Here is a 19,670-nt window from a genome sequence, read left to right on the forward strand (position 1 = left end):
CCCAAGCTCCAGCTTCATTCCACCGAAAAATGGATAGCATCCTCAGATTTTTTCTTTCGCAAGGGGGCAAGAATGAAAAGAAAAAATACAACCTAGTAAACTGGAAACAGGTTATACAAAGTTCTGAGAATGGAGGTCTGGGCATTAGGTCCCCATCTCTTATGAATTTAGCATTCAGTGGGAAATTGATTTGGGGACTAATGGACAATCAACCTGCATGGTGGAGAAAAGTCCTAGAATCAAAATATCTTAATCAGCCAAGATCGCAAATTCTCAACTCTGAAATCCCCAACAGAAACTGTACAAAGATATGGAAACTTTGTAAAAAAGCCATCGCCTTCATGGCACAAAATGTTTCTAAAGTGCCAAAAGGAGGTGAAACGGTGAACTTTGGTTCGGACAAAATCATGGGGAACCCTCCCATAAACAGTCTTCCAGGTATCGACCCTATACTTCATTATCTCCAAAGTAAAGGCATATCTAATCTGAGTCAAATCTCTCAATGGAATGTATCATCCAATGACTAGGTTCAATGGGAATTCCCACCCATACCCCACCATCTCAAAGGTAGCTTTGACTCTCTTTGTAACTGTCTGCACAGTATTGCACCCACCATTAAAGGTGCAAAGGACGAGTTTCGTTGGGACCCTTCAGGAACAAATTATTCCATCAAAGCAGGATACATCTACTTGAGTAGCAAGGAATACCCCACTGCTACTTGGGCTCACGGGAAGATTTTAAAAAGAGCTGAAGCAATTCCAAAGATCAAAATTTTCATGTGGACACTTCTCCATGGTAAAATTTTAACTGCAGAGAACCTCAGGAAAAGAGGCATTTACGGACCCTCTAGGTGTCCCAACTGTCAAGCGGTGGAGGAATCCATACAACACTTATTTATCTCTTGTCCCTTTGCTGCCTCATGCTGGAATAGCATCATCCCTTCTGCTCCCCCCATTTTGAATCCCCAACATTCTATTGATGAAGCCTTAAACAATTGGAGGAGAAACTATCCTTGGCATTCAGCGAAACAAAATCCAGCTAAAAGAGTTTGTAACGCCATTCCTTTTGCTCTTCTGTGGCGCATATGGATCGCCTGAAACAGTATGAACTTTCGAGACAAAGTAACTACAATCAGGCACATACTCCTTAAAGCTTTAAGTCTTGCATCAGAAACTATAACATCTAAGATAATAAAGAGAATCGATCCCGTCAGCCTATGGACAGAGGAGAAAAACTTTATTTGGATTCTTATAGACAGGTCCAACACCATTTCAGCAACAAAGATCAATAAGTTCAGTGGCAAAGCCGACAACACTGAATGGAAAATCTTCCTCACAAAACATGATTTCGGTAAATGGCTCCTTTCAAAGAAATCTCACTCTTTATTCTTTGATGGAGCTTCCAAATCTAATCTGGGAGCTGCCGGCACAGGGGGCATCGTTCTGGATCCTTTAGGTGCACCTATGTCCTCCTTTGAATGGGGTTTGGGAAGGCTAAGCAACAACCGAGCTGAAGCTCTGGGTCTGTACCAAGGTATCTTACAACTTCAGAACCAAGGGATTAACAAAGCCCTCATCTTCGGCGATTCGGCTATAATAATCAGTTTAATGAATAGCAACAGACAAGCATCCAATCTCTTTCTCCATCAAATCATCAGTCGTTGTAAAAATCTGCTGTCTCAGGGCTTGGAGTACCAATTTTTTCATGTCCTTCAATCCAACAACCAGGAAGCGGATAAGAGAGCTAGTCATGCCAACTCACGAGAAAAAGGAAGCCTCTTATGCAATCAAGTGAGCTTGCACCAATTCATCCCTTGAACCACATGATTGCCCCAAATCGCCACTCTCCAAGGAACTACGCCTCTATTATCAAGGAGTCTGACCAAATCTCCATCTGTAGCAATCTCTGCCTACGCAATTTATTCTCATTCTTGAAGATTTTAAAAAAACAAATTGGATCTTATTCAACAGAACTCGTGACCTTTGACAGCCAACCTGAGGCCTCCATCAACCGACATATCAGATATATCACTATTGAATAGATGTACTGCAAAACCAGTCTGCTACTGTCCCAATTCATAAGAATCTATACTTGTTCTAGGATCTTACAAGTGAACAGTAAAGGCATTCATGTGTATTGCCACAATGAAATACAAACACAAGCAACTACTGTAACTTCATCTCTTGTAAAATCGGAGCTTAGACTCCTCCAACTTTTTTGAATATATCAAGCAACCGATTTTGTAAAAAAAAAAAAAAAAATATAGGAAATAATAGGTACCTCCTAGTGACCTCGTTTGCATCAGCCCACACAAATCAGTGTGCAGAAGGTATAGTATATCTCTCTTATTTCTATCTACCTTTGCAGGAAACTCATCTCTATGCATCTTCTCAAGAGAACATGCTTCACAGTAACATGAACATTCTTTAAAATAGGAAGACCATTGACCATACCTCATTTCTGGAGTAGAAGCAGGTCATTGAAGTTGATATGACCGAATCTTTGATGCCATAAGTCTTCTGCATTCATAACTGATGAGGTCAAGGCTTGGTGTGGTGCACTTCTTACATTCGACTTATACAATCCTCCCTCTCAGATACCTAATGCAATTGGCTGCATACGATCCAGCATATAATTAATAACACAGTAAGACTTAAAAAATTATACCTTAAGATTTTGATATGTTATCATACAAACAGAGATCAGGTTCTTTTTTATTCTGTGGACATGCATTATATTTTGAATATGTCTAATATTTACATTAGGAAAAACAACAGAAACATTACCATACCCTTTCATTGGGTAACCTCTATCATCACCAAGATAGATATTTGCACCACTGTTGGTTTATTTAAAGTTCTCAAATGAATGTTTGTTACGTGTCATGTGAGTGGAAGCTCTTGAGTCCACAAACCAAGTTTCTTCTTCGCCATCCTCAACAAAGAACACAGAATTAGATACAAACAATCTAAGATTCTGATTATGATCTTCATTAGAAAAGTGTCCTGCATGCTTCTTATGTCTCTGGTGACCTTCATCAAACTTCTTCTTTTGACAGTTTTTAGCTAAGCGACCAACTCTACCACAATAAAAACATTTGGATCTTGGATCACTTCTATTTGAGGACATATTTTGAGTTGGTTTTCTCTGTGGTATAATTACTCCTTTCTGTCCTGCATTTTCCTACCGTCTGAAGGGATTCTTCTCGCCATTAGAGCAAGATCTAAAATTTAGGGTTTCAGAGTCATCCACCTGTCTTCCTCTTGTATCAAGATCCCTGTCAATTCTTTGAAATTGGGGGCTTTCTCTCTAGCATTGAAGCCTATGATAAACATCTGATAGTGAGCATTCATACAATTCATGGTAATTGTGACTAGATTAGTGTTTGACACTATCTCTCCTATGTCCCCTAGTTTATCTCTGAGCTTCTTGATTCGAGAGATGAATGCAACCACTGATTCATTCTCGTCCATTTTGATAGAGAGAATCTTGCTTTTCAAGAAAAGTAGACAATTTGTGTTTTGATCTTCTACAGGTACTTGAGGTTTTTCCAGATGTTGTTTGTTGATTTACATTCACGGATGTGAAGGATCAGGATAATACAATGTTTCACTAACAATTTTAACAACACTTTTGCTTTATTCTCCCTCCTTTCCGAGTCATGGATTTTTTGTGTTGTTCTGCCTGTAGCTAGGGTTAGCTTCAACTCATCACTGGTTGCAATCGCCCATACGTTTTGCCCTTCCAATAGGGTCTGCAACTTAAATTTCCAATTAAAGTAATTGGATCCATCAAGCTTATTGTTCTCGTTCAGATATGCCTCTGCCATCTGGTTATTCATCTTGACAGGTCTCCCTCAAGAAATAAAAAACTCGACCTCCAACAATTAAAAAATGGATCTATCTCCAGATCCAAGGAGCAATCTCAAAAAAATGAGTGCTCTTTTAATAAATAAAAACAATTCCTTTAATTAGATGCAAAAAAAGCAAGATCTTTTTTTTTTTTTTAAATAAAAACCCTCTTTTGTTTAAAAAAATGACTCCTTTATTTTTACATGTATTAAAAAAAAATTCTATCACATGTGCTCAACCATTTCTTTTTTATTTTATTTTTATAACCCCAAATTTTTAATAAACTCGGCCTTCGGATTACCTTTCTCTTGGCCACGATAGCATGCAGGCATAAATAGAAGTGACAGGCAGGCGATCGAGCAAAAGAATGCAGGTGCATCCGAGACCACGACAAGATGCGAAACATCAATGTCTTTAGTCTTCACCACTTGTTGTCGATCACAGGAAGACCATTAACCTGCTTTACCACTCACTATCTGCATGGAGCATTTGTTAAGTGTGAAGTCAAATCTACTGAAGATTTTAGATCAGATCTTTCTAGATCTCTAGGATTTTGGATCTTTCTACACCGCCATTAGTTTCTAGAATCACATGCAGGATTCTAGATCCTCCTACACTGCAAGTGGTTTCTAGATCATTTTAGATCTCTATCTGCATCACACACACACAGGATTCTAGATCCTTCTTCCGACTCTATAAATTTGTAATTTCTCTGGCCAAGGAAAGCAAGTCAAGGCCCAAGCTAAATTTGTAATTTCTCTGGCCAAGGAAAGCAAGTCAAGGCCCAAGCCTGTTATGTAATGCAAAGTGATTTATGTTCTCCAATGATTGTTTTATCTATTCCGTTGTTTCTGATTAAGTAATCTTGTGTTGTTTCTCCATTTGTCTGTCTCTGTAAATTATTCTTTGCTATTGCCGAAAAAACTCTGAGTATAAATCCATTGTGCGTTATGTATGCTCTGGTCTAACATTGTTTTGCTGAATAGTGGAGCGTTTACCTCTGTGCATTTTCTTTGAGAGATCCATCTATATCATAGGAAGAACATCAATATTAAATCTATGATATCACAACACACCATGCAAGGTGTCCACCACTCCGCCGCTGACTCAAGCTGCCACCGCTAAGAAGGCACTCTTGGTCTTTTCGCTCCAGATCCACGCAGTGCCACCATAGTGATCTACCACAACAACGATCCAATGATCTAATATCAGTAATCTGGTGATGAAGAAAAATTATCCATCCATGAATCTGCATCCTTCGCGCCTCACACCTTCTATTACTATTCGACGACTACCATGCGACTGCTCCGCCAGTGAGCTACAATCCTCCACCACTTGACGATAACACACCATGCGACCATGATTTCAAAAAACGCTCAAATCAGATCAGAGCTCATCAAATGACCTACTGTGAAATTCATCGAACGAATCTCCCACAGAGAACATGCAAGGCTTGACAAGAATACGCAGCGATTTGGCAGAAATTGTGAGGAGGAGACTGGCAGCAATAGATCGATGTCAACGCACCTCTCAAGCAAATCCGCCAACAAGCTGCCTCCACAGATCGGCCAACAATCGCCAACTCTCCACAACCACGTCAGTCAACGGAGCAACGTAATTTCTACAGCCAAATACATGCTGATGACCTGCACTAGATCAAATTTATGTAAGGGAAGGCTGAACAACACACTTTTTGTGCAGGAAATCCATTGGTAAAGCGCATTTTCTGAAAAAAAATGGGCAGTCATCCACTCACCAAATCTCTATGGTTTTACCTAACTTAACCCTGAAGATCTCATACCATGTTAAAAACTGGGAGAAAAATAATATATTCAATAAATAGAGCAGCTCTCAAGTGAGGGCTTCATTTGGAGACTATCTCTAGCAAAACACTCTACTCATTTATCATTAATCTCCATGAATAAATAGTTTACAAGCAAAGAGAGAGGTCAGAACAACCACCTAGACGTAACTAATGAATTGACTCACTCCAAAATTATATTTCTCGAGCGACTTTAACAATTTTGATTCGCTTGGAATAAAATAAAATAAAAATAAACCTATCTTAAAATAAAAATTCTACGTTAAATTACCAATGGTTTTCTACCTGCAGGTTTATGAGAACCAATGGTATTTCCCATTGTATTCATGTTGAATATAGCCTATTCAGAGGGGGGATTAAATCAGCCTAGATCCATATTAAATCAAATCTCTACATACAAATATCTTAAGATGCAAAGAGATTTGATCCTCTCTACACTTGGTAGATCCAAAGTTAAGATGGATTTAGACTAGTTATAAGTATTGATTTAAAATGATGTCATTTGACTTATAGATGAAATGGTTGTTTTGTTGCAACCTAATACAATCTCAAGAAAATTTGTCTTTTTCCTGTTTAAAATACATTTTTCAATGCATAAATGGAATCAACACCTTGAAAAACCCTTGGGCACTCAAATTTTTATAAATCTCTCTCGGATTTTGATTAAAAATAACCATAAAAACGTTGTGTAAAAGGGTCATTTCGCCTGTAAGTTAGACTAAGCCATTTCAAATTATTATTGTATTCAAATTTAACATTATTATTATATTCATATTTAATATAATTATTATAGTATATACTAATAGTCTTTAATTGCTACTTTTTGGAAAAAAAAAATCAATTTACTTTTAGATCTAATTTGTTTAGAATTTTGGAGGGATTCATTAAAATCACAAGTTTCATATGCAAACTCTTGACAATCAAAGTGCCCTGAGGCTTTTTAAGAGTTCTAAATACATATATGCACTCAAAAAAACCAATTTAAATAACACAGATCAAAATTTAGCCACAATTATTTTCACAACCAGAAATCCACGAGAAACTCCAAAAAATCACACTTAAACATTACACCTATTATATATAAATATAATATTAAATATATATATTATAATAACAATAATAATATTAAATTTGAATACTATAATAATTAAATTAAGATTTATAATTATTCTTTTTAATTCTATTTTTTTTTTTCCATTATTTCTTTACCCTTTTTTTTTTCTTAAGTGTTTTTAATTAAAACATACTACTCACTGTTTTCTTTTACCTCTTTTATCACCCAATTTTCTCAAAAAAATCGCTTATACACCATGATTAACAACCTTAAAAATATACGCTAAAAAAACTCACCATCTTTGTAATAACTATTTGAATGTCCTTTATAAGATATTGAGGAACATTGTCTTAAAATGTTTCGATTTATTATTTTTATAATCACTATTGATTTATTATTTTTATTTATTTAAAAAATATATGACATTTAAAATATAAAAATATATGACATTTAAAATATTTTTTTTGAGTTAAAGATGTTAATTTATTTTAGTCTATGAGGCATGGAATAAATTATGATAGGGTGTCATGTTAACGTACTTCATGGTGTAAAGGTCACCAATTCAAAATTTAGTGGGCGAAAATCCAACAATGTTACTATGGCCTAAGGTGGGTGAGAGTGTCATCTCTAGTGATTTTGACAACTTAGATACCCCTAGGTCTCACTTATTCATGGCACAAGTATGGGATTCTAGTGATGTCATGACTCACATCACTTAACAAACAAAAATATTTTTATTTAAGGAAAATATTTTTTGATTTTTTTTGTAATTTATATAAAAAATTATTTTTTCATTTTTATTAAATATTTTGAATTATTAAATTAAGGGTTAGTTTAATTTGTAGAGGATTTTCTTTTGTAATTTATATAAAAATAAATAAATTTTCATTTTTATTAAACATTTTGAATTATTAAATTAAGGCATATTTTTCCTAGTTAATTTTAACCAAAATTTTGTGGAGATTTTTAAAGACTATGGAGATTTTTAAAGATTTGAGTTTAAGTTGTTTAATCTCTAGAATTCAAGTGCCCTAAAGGTTTTTAAGAGTGTTGAACTCATTTATGGGTTCAAAAATGTATTTTAAATAACAAAAAGTCACATTCTTTCTTGAAATTGTTTTACGAGATAAATTAGTATATAATATATAGTGATATAAATTAAATGATTAATAAACATCAAAAACACTTATGACACATTTCATATTATCAAAATTTAAAGGGACAAAAAATCATTAAAATTAACTAATTGTAACTTTATTTGAATTTCTTATTATTATTATTTCTAAAAAGAAATAATATATGAGTTAGATATATATACATTTTAAAAAATATGTAACATGATTTTTAATCATCTATATTAACCCACTTTATTGTGGTGATTTTTATATATAAATAGACTTTATTACAATATCATGGGCCAATATTATGACTTACTAATACATGTCCAAAAAATGATAGGTCGTGTTCATATGGTATTTCTTATTAATTAAATAGTTTAATTAAAAAAGAAAAAAATGACACTAGTCTTTTTGAGATAAATCTCAATCTTTGATCTCTGACTACTAAAAAAATGACATTAGTCTTTTTGAGATAAATCTCAACCTTTGATCTCTGACTACTAATTTTGGAAGCCCTATTCCAAAATAGATATACCTATTTTGGAAAGTGTCATATGAAATAAGTTATAATTTTTTGTACATGTGGTATTGATAAGCCATGGTATTGATCCATAGTATTATAATTATGTTTTTTTTGTTCTTTTAATTAAACTCATTAATTAAAAAAAGTCATATGAACAAGTGCCATATGAAATTAGTCATGTTTTTTGTGTATGTGGCATTTATAAGTCATAGTATTGACCCATGGTATTAATAATTTATGGTATTGACCCGTAGTGATCATAAATCATGATATTGACCCATGAGAGTATACTAAAATATATAATTAAAAACAATTTTAATATTAATAAAAAAATACAATTTTTTTTTCTTTATAATCACAATTAAAACATATTTACAATAAATTTATATATTTTAATAATATATAACTTTAATTTTATAGACTCGTAATATTATAATAAAATCTATAGTTAAAATAACTTTAATATTAATAAAAAATACAATTTTCTTTTTTCTTTATAATCACAATTAAAAAATAGTTACAATAACTTTATATCTTTCAATAATATATCTTTAATTTTATACTTTATAAGATATTATTCAATTTAAATTATAAATATAATACTATTTTAAAAATTTTATTTCATATTAAATTAATTTAATACTCTAAAATCATTTTTACTCATAAACTTACTACTCAATTTCCCCGAAAACTTGCCGCACTAACGATAATTCAACGATTTTGGCATTTTCCTACCGCCCGCGGAACCACCTTTCTTCCTTATCCAAACACACAGGGAAAAATGGAAAAAGACGAGAAAGTAGAGGGAGTGTTGAAAAGTGCGTCATTGTCTCTCCGAATTCTTTGCTCATTTTTTATTTTTTATCGGGAAAATATTAGTTAAAGGTTAATTTAAATTAGTATAATTTTATTAAAATATTTTTAATGTAGTTGATATAATTTAAGGTTTTATAAATATAATTAATAAAATATTGTAATATTGAAGAATGTTTATCATGTATAAAAGGACTATGGGTCACAAAAGAAATTATAAATGAATATTATAAATAATAATGGTGAATTTATCATGAATTTATTAGAATTGGAATAATTTCAAATCCTTAGGAAATTGGTCGGTGGGGAGCCATTTGACACGAATCTAATTTTTTAAATTTATTTAAAGTCAATGCAACCTCACAAGCTCTTTAATACACTACAGTGGTTGATAATAATTAACACTAAACATAATCATTAAGACTAAGCATATGGTGAACATATTCGCTTGAGAAACAATCTAGGCCTTCAATTAAAAAGATTAAAAGAAAATCAACAAATCCTAATGCACCTTAAGTTAAAATAAAAAGCCTTTGGCAAATATTCAATATACAATGAATAACGAGAAATTGAATAAATATCAATCAAATTTGATGACTGCCAAAATACTCTCAAAGGGTAAACAATTTATGCACTCATCGATGGTTTCTATGATTTGGATCAAAGTGTCATAAAAGGATATAAAGGCTATCTTCTCTCATCATCAATCTCTTTAATTTGGAAAGATTTAGAACAAAAAGTTGTTCAAAGATTTTTGGGCTTCAAATTTTGACTACCCATTTTTTTTCCTAATAGTAATATATATATATATATATATATAGAGAGAGAGAGATCGAGAGAGAGAGAGAGAGAGAGAGAGAGAGCTAGCTTAGATTCATTGTAAGTCTTGATCTACCAAGCATTGAGACAGATCAAGTCTTTTGAGGTGTAAACTTCTTTTGATCAAAAACAGATTTGATTAAAAAGATTTGATCCCATTGATGCTTAGTAGATCCGTAAACTAGTTATATATGTGTGTGTGTGTGTGTGTGTGTGAGGAAAAACAATGAGTTGTCAAAACCTCAATCTAGGTTGGTTTTTATTAAAATTATTCATAATAAATATTTTATTTATTGATTGTAGTAATTTTAATTGTCAAATCCATCAACATGATCATATGATTTATTCTATAAGGTTAGATAAATATCATATAATATTTATTCTATATAATAAATAAACCAGCCTAGATCCATCTTAACTCCAGATCTATCAAGCACCGAGAGGGATCAAATCTCTTTTCACTTTAAAAAGAGCTTTGCATATGAAATAGATTTGTTCCCTCTTGGGTCTTGGTAGATACAGAGTTAAGATGAATCTAGACTATAGGCTACATTCCACATGAATACCATGGGTCAATACCATGGACCATCTTTATTTTTAATTTAATTTTATTTTTATAGGGCTATTTTTATTTTTTATTTTTATTTATTTCTATTTTATTTTGACAATTAAATTTTTTATATTACATTAATTTTTTAATTTTATTTAATTTTTATTTTTATTTTTATGTAATTCTTTTTTTTGTAAGCTTGGTAGATCCTTCCATTTTCATTAAATATAAGCAAGTTACAACCACATATGAATGGTTAGGTGGCCTCAACTTGCCCAAAGGGAAACCAAGTTTGTTGGCCACCTAACCGCATGATAAGCCATCTAGTAGCAAAAAGTGATAAGTTTTTCTACCCAAGCTATATAAGTATGTATATCATGACCTTGTCCATACTCTATTTGTCTATAAACATATAGAACATCATATTGGAAATTAAAAGCTAACTGCATATATACTAATCAAAATTTAAACCAACTATCTTTCTATTCATCTCCCTCAACAGAAGCAGATTCGACTAAGGCTGGGGCCTTAACATTGGAACCAGGTAGCATTGTCTATGAGAGAAGACAGGGGAGGTAACACTCGATTTGACGGAGCCGCCCATTCTGTTTTTGCAGTTGGAAATGAAGTTTCTAGAAGTCCTTCTTGTAATTGTGCAATTCTTGTACTGTTGTTGCCATGCTTACTGAGATCTGCTCCAAGGCCTTTCCCAGGAGACTTTTCATGATCCAATACAAATACAAAATTTGTTTGAATTGGGTCACTGGCCCGTGAGTATGCCTAGCATCCGACACTATTGCTCACCAGTGCTCCATCTCGATATCTGTTGATCTCGCTTGGCGGTTCAAATTCGCTTCCCACTCCTCGATCTATCTCCTGATTTCTTCACTGCTCCCTTCGCAATAAGTGTTGGCCACATCATTTATGATGTTGGCTGCCGACTTACAACCCCTTCTTCTGCTTGAGCAACTGGTTTTCTACACCTGTACTGTCACCCGCGACCTCCTTCCATGACTCCTGGCATCTGCTGCCCTCGCCATCACAACCAGCTTACAGTGCTCGATGAAGAGATGGATGTTGCCAAATACCTATATAGGTGGTGGCCGAGCTTAGAAGCACTTTGCTCCCATGTGAACCTACCTCCCCGCACACCTGTCATGGGAGAAAGAAACTGTAATTTCCATATTATAAAACTTTGAATATATGTCAATCTCAGCCCATGCATCCAATCAAGGACCTCCATCCCACACAGGGATTCAGTTTCCTTACCCAAAATCCAATTTACATAGTAACCAGAAACAAAGTTTAAGAAACCACCATAACCAACGCCAACAACATAATATTACGTCCCAAAACCAGAGTAGTGCATACCCTCAATTGCGACCCCGTGACAACTTCCATGAAGGCCATGGGTGCGGAGCAAAGCAAGACAAACAGTAAAATATTTACAATTTTGGAGCCACCAGTTATGTAGAGGGAAAGACTTCCCCTCAGCCCCATAAAAAATAGTAAAATAGAGCCTACAAGCAGAGTTAAAGGTAACCCAACCCTAGACTCCAGGGTCTTTGACCAAACCAGACAACAACATTGTCCAGGGCTAACGCCACAAACCTACATCCCATATAACCCCATTATGGAAATATGGATTTTATAGCTTATTGACATAGAGACCATAATGATTAAGAAAACATACTGCAACCATATTAACAGCACCAGTGACTTCCAGTATCCCCAATTACTCCCACCCGCAAACAATTCGCGCCCATGCAAATCCTAATCCCTTGACCAAACAATCAGATGTATGGAGGGTGAGAAGAAACAGATAACATACCAAGTTACCCTTGCCTGAAGACGAATATTCTGTTGCCTGTCCTAAAGCTACAACATATCTCTTCCCACGGAGTCCCTCGTCCGCACTACAATTCCCTGAACATTAAATCAACCTACAGACCTCACAGAGCTATTGACACCAAGCCCAAACACAAGCATACTGTCTTTGCCACCTTCCACAGAAGTATTTACCTCTTGCATGCATGGAGCCACCGCACCCATTGCCTCATGCGTCTGGGGTGTGGTGGGTGTGTACCCCAATGACCTTCACATTAATTCGAAGTTGATGGTATTTCCAGCTAGTTCACACCCTGATCGGGGGTATTTTTACGTAATTTGACTTAGTCAAAATGTTAAACATTACATTACAACATCACTACCATACTAGGTTGGGGAGTGTCTCTTGGTGCAATAACATTCATATGAATTAATCAAAGTCTTTCGGTAGAAATCACATAAGAGAATTTTTTCGCTCATGTGTTTCGAACCAACCAGTGTGGTTCATCATCAGGACCATATGAAGAGGCAAACCATTGTGAAGGCTTAAATAGATTTATACGATTCATATGATTTATCGATAAACATATTGTAGAAACCTAAATAATATGGATCTATGACTATGATTATATATAAATAAATTAATTATAATTTTATTATAAATGTTTATATATTCTTTAATAAATAATATTAGGAAAATATTTTTTTAGTTTGGCGATACATTTAAATTTTATTTTTATGATTTTATTAATATAAGAATTTCAAATATTATTGCAATAATTAATGAAGTGGAAATATATATATAAAAAAAAAAAAGTCACAAGTCAAAGGAGTTTAGCTCAATGGGTCGGGCACAAGTTTGTACTTCTATTTGTAGTAGCTTCAAATCTTTGAGACCTATCCTACTTCTCCTTTTACCTTAAGGATAAACCATTCAATCATCCTTTCCAATAATTATGAGTAAATAACTATTTTTATAGCACTAGTTCCTAGTAAACTTAGTCATATTAGGTTTTGCTAATTCATTATATTTTGTTTTTTCGGTAGAGACTAAGCTATCACACTAACTAATTTAAAATTAACACTTTATGATTAAATTTCTTTGTTTTTAAAATCACTAATATATATATATATATATATATATATATATATATATATATATATATATTCAAAATTAGGTTGAGTTTAAGTGAAGGCTAACCCGAATGTTGGATGCTACTATCAGGATTGTGAGAAGATCGATCAAGCTCAGATGCCTCTTGGGATAATTTAATTCCCCCAAATACGACTTCCACGCACATATTATAATAACATAGTTACAGATCAAACGAGAAAATGACCTAGTACCTGTTTTTCTGAGGTAGCAAAAAATCACTTGATTTTGAAAAGTGGTAATTTAGAATAAACGATTTTTTTTGGAGCATATTTTTGACACTTATAATTTTCTTATGTATCAAGTATGAACATTTTTTTTAAATTTTAGGGATTTTCATGCTGATTTTTAAAAGTGTTGATGCAACATCAACATAAATTTTTTAGAGGGCTTATTTTTGACACTATAATTTTTTTTATGTATCTAGTATGAACAAATTTTTTTTGTTATTGATTTTCATGCTGATTTTGAAAAGTGTTGATGCAACATTGACACAAATTTTCTTAGAGAGCTTATTTTTGACACTTTAATTTTTTTTATGTATCTAGTATGAACATTCTTTTTGTTAGTGATTTACATCTTGATTTTGAAAAGTGCTAATGAAATATCAACCATTTTTGTTTAAAGGGCTTATTTTTTACACTTTAAATTTTTTAATGTGTTAAGAGTACATTTTTTTTTTAATATTGGTGATTTTCATGTTGATAATAAAACATAAAAAATAAAATAAAAAATACATGACAAAAAAAAATCAAATATAAAAAAATATATATATAAAGGAAAAACAATAAAAAAGTAAGAAATCAAAATTAACTTGTAAAAAAAAAACAATAAAAACTATAAAAAAAATTCAAATATTAAAAAAATATATAAATAATAAAAAAAACACAAAAAATAATGCAAAAGAAAACAAATATTCAAAAAAAAAATAAAAAAAAAAATAATACAAGTAATAAAACATAAAATAAAAAATGACAGAAAAAAATCAAATATAAAATGTAAAAAAAAATAAAAATTTAGTCGTGGTAAAAAAAAATGGAAAGTATTTAAAAAATACAACATAATTTAAGAAAAAAAATGTAAAATTAAAAAAAATAATAAAAACTACTTTTTTTGAAGTTAAAAAAATAAAATAAAATTAAATTGATAAAAAAATAATAAAAATAAAATTAAAAAGAAAAAAAAAAGATTAATATTAAAAAAGAATTAAATATTAAAATAAAAAATATTTAAAAACAAAAATTAAATATTAAACAGAGACATTAGAATATAAATCATTTAAAAAAAATTGAAAAAAAAAAAAAAAAAAACAAAAAATGGCCCTAGGGTGGTAGGGGCCGATTTCGGCTTTAATGTCTGGTTCGCACTTATGACACCAAGAAGCTTATGGTGTTTATAACTTGGGCTCAACACTGACCGTGATTACATAAGATCCTGATGTGGCTAGAGACTTGCTCAACTACCCTCACTTTGCAGACTAATATCTTAAACAATCCGCTCAACTATTGCTTATTGACGTTTGGAAATGCGATGAGATCTGCAACCACTCACATTAATTTTTTCAAGAAATCCTGTTTAAATCGTTTTTAGGGTGGAAATGAATCGATCACCATAAAAAATTCAGAAGCACCTAACTCCCAAAATGGTGGTAAGGTGAATTGTAACATAAAGCTTTTAGACATAATAATGACAGTACCATCATTCTTTGACAACTGTGTCCTTCTTTGCCTGAGATTTGCCTTGCACTTGTCAGTTCGACAACAACTCTACCATTGTCAATTATGTAAACAAAGCGCTTGTGTAAGTGTTGTGGAGATCATTGATAGCATCCATTTCCAAAATAAATTAATAAGACTAAAACTGTGGATTATCTAAAGAATAGTAAAGTGTTTAGTTTAGTTATAACAACTTAGAGTCCCCAATAATCATAATTGGGTGCAAATGTCATCGCCCTGCCAAACATCAACTGTTGCGCTAATTATTTGCTGGATCGGTCTGCAAAGTGAGGGGAGCCAAGCAAGGCTCTGGCCAGCTCAGGATGTGATGTAATCATGGTTGGTGTTGAGCCCAAGTTAAACGCCATGAAATTCTTAGCGCTGTAGTGAGAAAGGCAACACACTCATGTCCTTAAGGCTTCTGGTTATCGGCCATCCTCTGGGGCCAGTATTTGCGACGCCTTTCTTGTGTCTTCCTCGGCCATGCACAACCTTCAGGGCCGAACCAAGAGACCATATAAGTAGAGACAACAAGTGTTTATATAGAGGCCACTGCTCCCTCCCTACCCACTCTCGCTGCCCAATGGGCTCTGAGGTGGTAGGGGCCGATTCTTGGAATCGACCCCTGCCACCTGAGGGCCTTTTTTTCAATTTTTTTTTCAATTTTTGTTTTTGTTTTTTTTTGTTTTTATATTTTAATTTTGTTATGGGTATTATTTTCATTTTCATTTTTTTTAATTATTTTGTTTCTATTTTATTTTAATTTTTTAACTTTAAAAAATAATGTTTTTATTTGCTTTTGTTAATTTTATTTTATTTTTGCTTAAATTCTGTTATATTTTTGAAATATTTTCCATTTTTTTAAATTTTTTTTGTTTTAATTTTTTTTATTCTTTTTGTTTAAATTTTTAAATTTTACTAGTCAATTTTGATTTTTTTTTACATTTTATAGGTTTGTTTTTTGTTTCTATGTTGTTGTTGTTGTTTTTTTTAATATATTCGACATATTTTTGTTATGTTTTTTATTTTTTGTTTTATGTTTTATTGCTTGTTATTATTAATTTTTAAATTTTGTGCTTTTGGTTTTTATTGTTTTTATGTTTTTTTGCAATATTTGAAATTTTGTTTTCTTGTATTAGTTTTTGTGTTTTTTTTTAATATTTGAATTATTTGATAATTTTTTTATGATTTTTAGTTTTTTATTTTTACAAGTTAATTTTTTTTTTCTTTTCTTTTCTTTTCTTTGTTAAGGTTTTTTAGTCATTTTTTTCCCATAATGTCATGTTTGGAATATTTTGAAAGCTTATTTGTTTTTTTTAGTAGTCATAATCTTTGGTTTTAATTCCATGGTTGAAAAATTGTTAATATTTTAGTGTTTTTCTAAGTCATGAATATTTTATCTTTAATGCTATGGTTGAAAACACTGATAAGTATTTTTTCTCAAGTTCATGCTTGAAAATTGTTGGAAATTTAAAGATTTTCATAGTCATGATATTTTATTTTTAACGTGAGCATCAACATATTTTTTTTCAAGGTGTTTTATGCCCACAAGGATTTGGTTTTTATTGCCATTTTTAAAAAATGTTGAAAATGTACTACAAAAAAAAAATGCTATTCCAGCATCGCTTTTGGTTTTCAGCGTGTTTTTCATGCTTTTTCGAGGTTTTTAGGCTAGAGTACCCGTTTTGAGGTAATAGTTCTCGTAATTATGTTTAATGTTAAAAATTAAACTTACATCTACTGTTACAGACATGTTATTACAAGGTATCACCTACATGCATTTATTCCTATTTCCATAGGCTTGACACCAAGTCTCTTTCTTTGACTGAGATCAACTCCATGACGTTGTTGTATGTCGACAATTTTGGATTTCAGGAATCCCATTTGAGCAATAGGCACCTCAGACAGACCATAAGAGGTGGTGTTGGAGTCAGGAGCACTCAAAAGAGTGCTAAACATATTACTGAATGTGCCAACAAGAACCAAAGCTGTAAACCATGATTTTGTTTGGAATTAGAGAAAATCAAGAATTGGTTTGTACTATTGCTTTTGGTCTTCGCTGAAGTTATTGGTGGCCGCCCTGAGATCCTTATATTTATATTCACGAGCACGCCACCCCTGTACGCTTAAATTTATTTCACAGCCAAGAGTTATGCTATTTTGATATTTTCTAACCTGTATGATCTGGTTTTCATCTGCTTGATTACATAGCAGAATAAAACGAGAAGCATGGCTGAAACTACAACCAAGCAAAAAATGGCCATTATTACATAGAGTTTAGTGCCATGATCAGTCCAAGGGGTTTGGATTGAAAATCTCCATGAGATGATACTGTGTAATTGGTGGGAAAGCCCCGTTGAAGCCGAGAAACCAACAAGAACCTTTTCAGGAAGATACTGTGAAAGATCTACTTCGTATGATAAAATCGGGTGCGACAATCTGGAACTATCATTGGCGGCTAGAAACACCTGTAACATCTTCCATGTGCCATTATAGTCAACCCCTGCATTCCATGTTATATTTCCATTAATCCGCAGGTCCGAGCGCAACAAGTAGGTCTTCACGAAAGTAATATTGTTGACATCAATTCCAACATGATTATCATTCGGATCATATGGATTCGCGGTATGGCACGCTTCGGGTTGTGCATTTTTGAATGTATCGAATTCAACAGTGACTGTCTATGTAGAGTTTCTACCATTGGTGGCCTCATTGAACAGACCCAGCCACATGCCCGAGCCATTAGCGGGAGTTTCAGACCCGAATGGCGCCATGAAAAAAGTAAGCCCATCTGCGGAAGTTGAATTATTGTTGCCATCTTGTAATATGTTGTTTATAATGAACTGAAACTGAGTTTGAAAGTCGCCAAGCTTTTGAGAACGTTTACTCCAGAGTGTGATTGGATTTTTGTATACAGCCCAACCAAAGCTCCAATCAAAATTGTCAGTAACAGTGCTTTTTGTAAGATATAATCTGTTCTCCAATACATTTGCATCCCCTTTAGTGGCAATATCATCCTGATTGCTCTCATTAAAATAAGGGAAGTCGAAGTGCATGTGTGCTTGCGCAATAAAAATTAAAGAGCTTCTAACAATGAGAATCAATAATAAAATGTTAAAATATAAAGTTTAAACAGTGATTCTGTATGCGGAAAATTCAATGAATCATTAAAACTTAATGCCCAGAAATATAAATTACCTCCAGCCATTGGTGATGTTCTTGATGCAAATCACAGTCCACTTTTCTTTCCTTACTTCAGCACTCCAGCTTTAATCCAAGCAAAAGAAAAGAATACAAAAAATCTGAAGGCACTTCCAATCTTTGCTCTCTCAGCTAGATGGTGTAAAAACTGAAGGGAATTGAGATGCAAGCTTGGGGACCAAACAGATAAATTTATAGCCAAGCTTCCATCAAGCTTCTAATGGCTATGTGTCAAGTGTTCCACAGATCAAGGTAGAGAACTCCAAATGGGGTAATGGACCACTTCAGTAGCTCCCAACAATAAATTTATTAACTGCAGTTGATTTCCTTAACTTAAGGAAATTACTACAGTTGGTTTCCTTAAGTTAAGGAAAGACTGCAGTTTAAATTCCATAATTGTAGGCAACAATTGTTCAAAATATTAATGGAGCTTACTGCAATTTAAATTCCATAATTGTAGGCAACAATTGTTCAAAATATTAATGGAGCTTAACATTCTCCCACTTGGTCCATACTTCCAAACTTAATGTCTCAACTTAAAAACCATTGATAATCTGTATTAAGTAATAGATACATGAATCATGGCGGTAAGTCCTCTAATGACGAGTATTATCTTCCATGTATTACTATGTATTTATTCTTATTATAATTTATGTGGCGACAATTTCTTAATGAATAAACCTTATGTTTATTCTTGGTCCTTCTTAAATGAATTTTCTCAAATCAACTTAAAGTGCACATAAATATGAGAAAAAACATCACAATAATTAAGAATTTCATTAAAATAACATTGTCCATACAATGAGAAACTACATAATGGAACCAAGTCCCATATTCATTACATGATCCTTGAATTTAAACGGTGGCATGCCCTTAGTCAAAGGATTAGCGATCATTAACTCAGTGCTGACGTGCTCAATGACCACTTTCTTTTCCTTAACACATTCCCTTATAGCTAAATACTTAATGTCGATGTGTTTATTTTGACTCCCACTTTTGTTGTTTTTAGCCATAAAAACAGCAGCTGAATTATCACAATATATTCTCAATGGCTTAGAGATAGAATCCATAATTCTAAGCCCAGAAATGAAACTCTTAAGCCATACACCATGTAAAGTAGCCTCAAAACAGGAGACGAACTCGGCTTCCATAGTGGAAGTGGCAATCAAGGTCTGCTTGGCACTCCTCCATGATACAGCTCCACCGGCCATCATAAAAATGTAA

General features: G+C 32.8%; 1 protein-coding gene across 1 annotated transcript; it reads right to left on the reverse strand.

Annotated features, from left to right (window-relative positions):
• Positions 1 to 17,926: 17,926 nt before the first annotated feature.
• LOC149141090 (lectin 6-like) lies at positions 17,927 to 18,301 on the reverse strand. Its single transcript, XM_089451148.1, has one exon. The coding sequence runs from the start codon at positions 18,299 to 18,301 to the stop codon at positions 17,927 to 17,929; it is 375 nt and encodes a 124-aa protein (XP_089307274.1).
• Between the last annotated feature and the right edge of the window lie 1,369 nt (positions 18,302 to 19,670).

This window comes from Pinus tabuliformis, chromosome X (assembly GCF_031772625.1).
Source record: "Pinus tabuliformis cultivar Carrire ecotype Pingquan chromosome X, CPIR1, whole genome shotgun sequence".
Taxonomy (NCBI): domain Eukaryota; kingdom Viridiplantae; phylum Streptophyta; class Pinopsida; order Pinales; family Pinaceae; genus Pinus; species Pinus tabuliformis.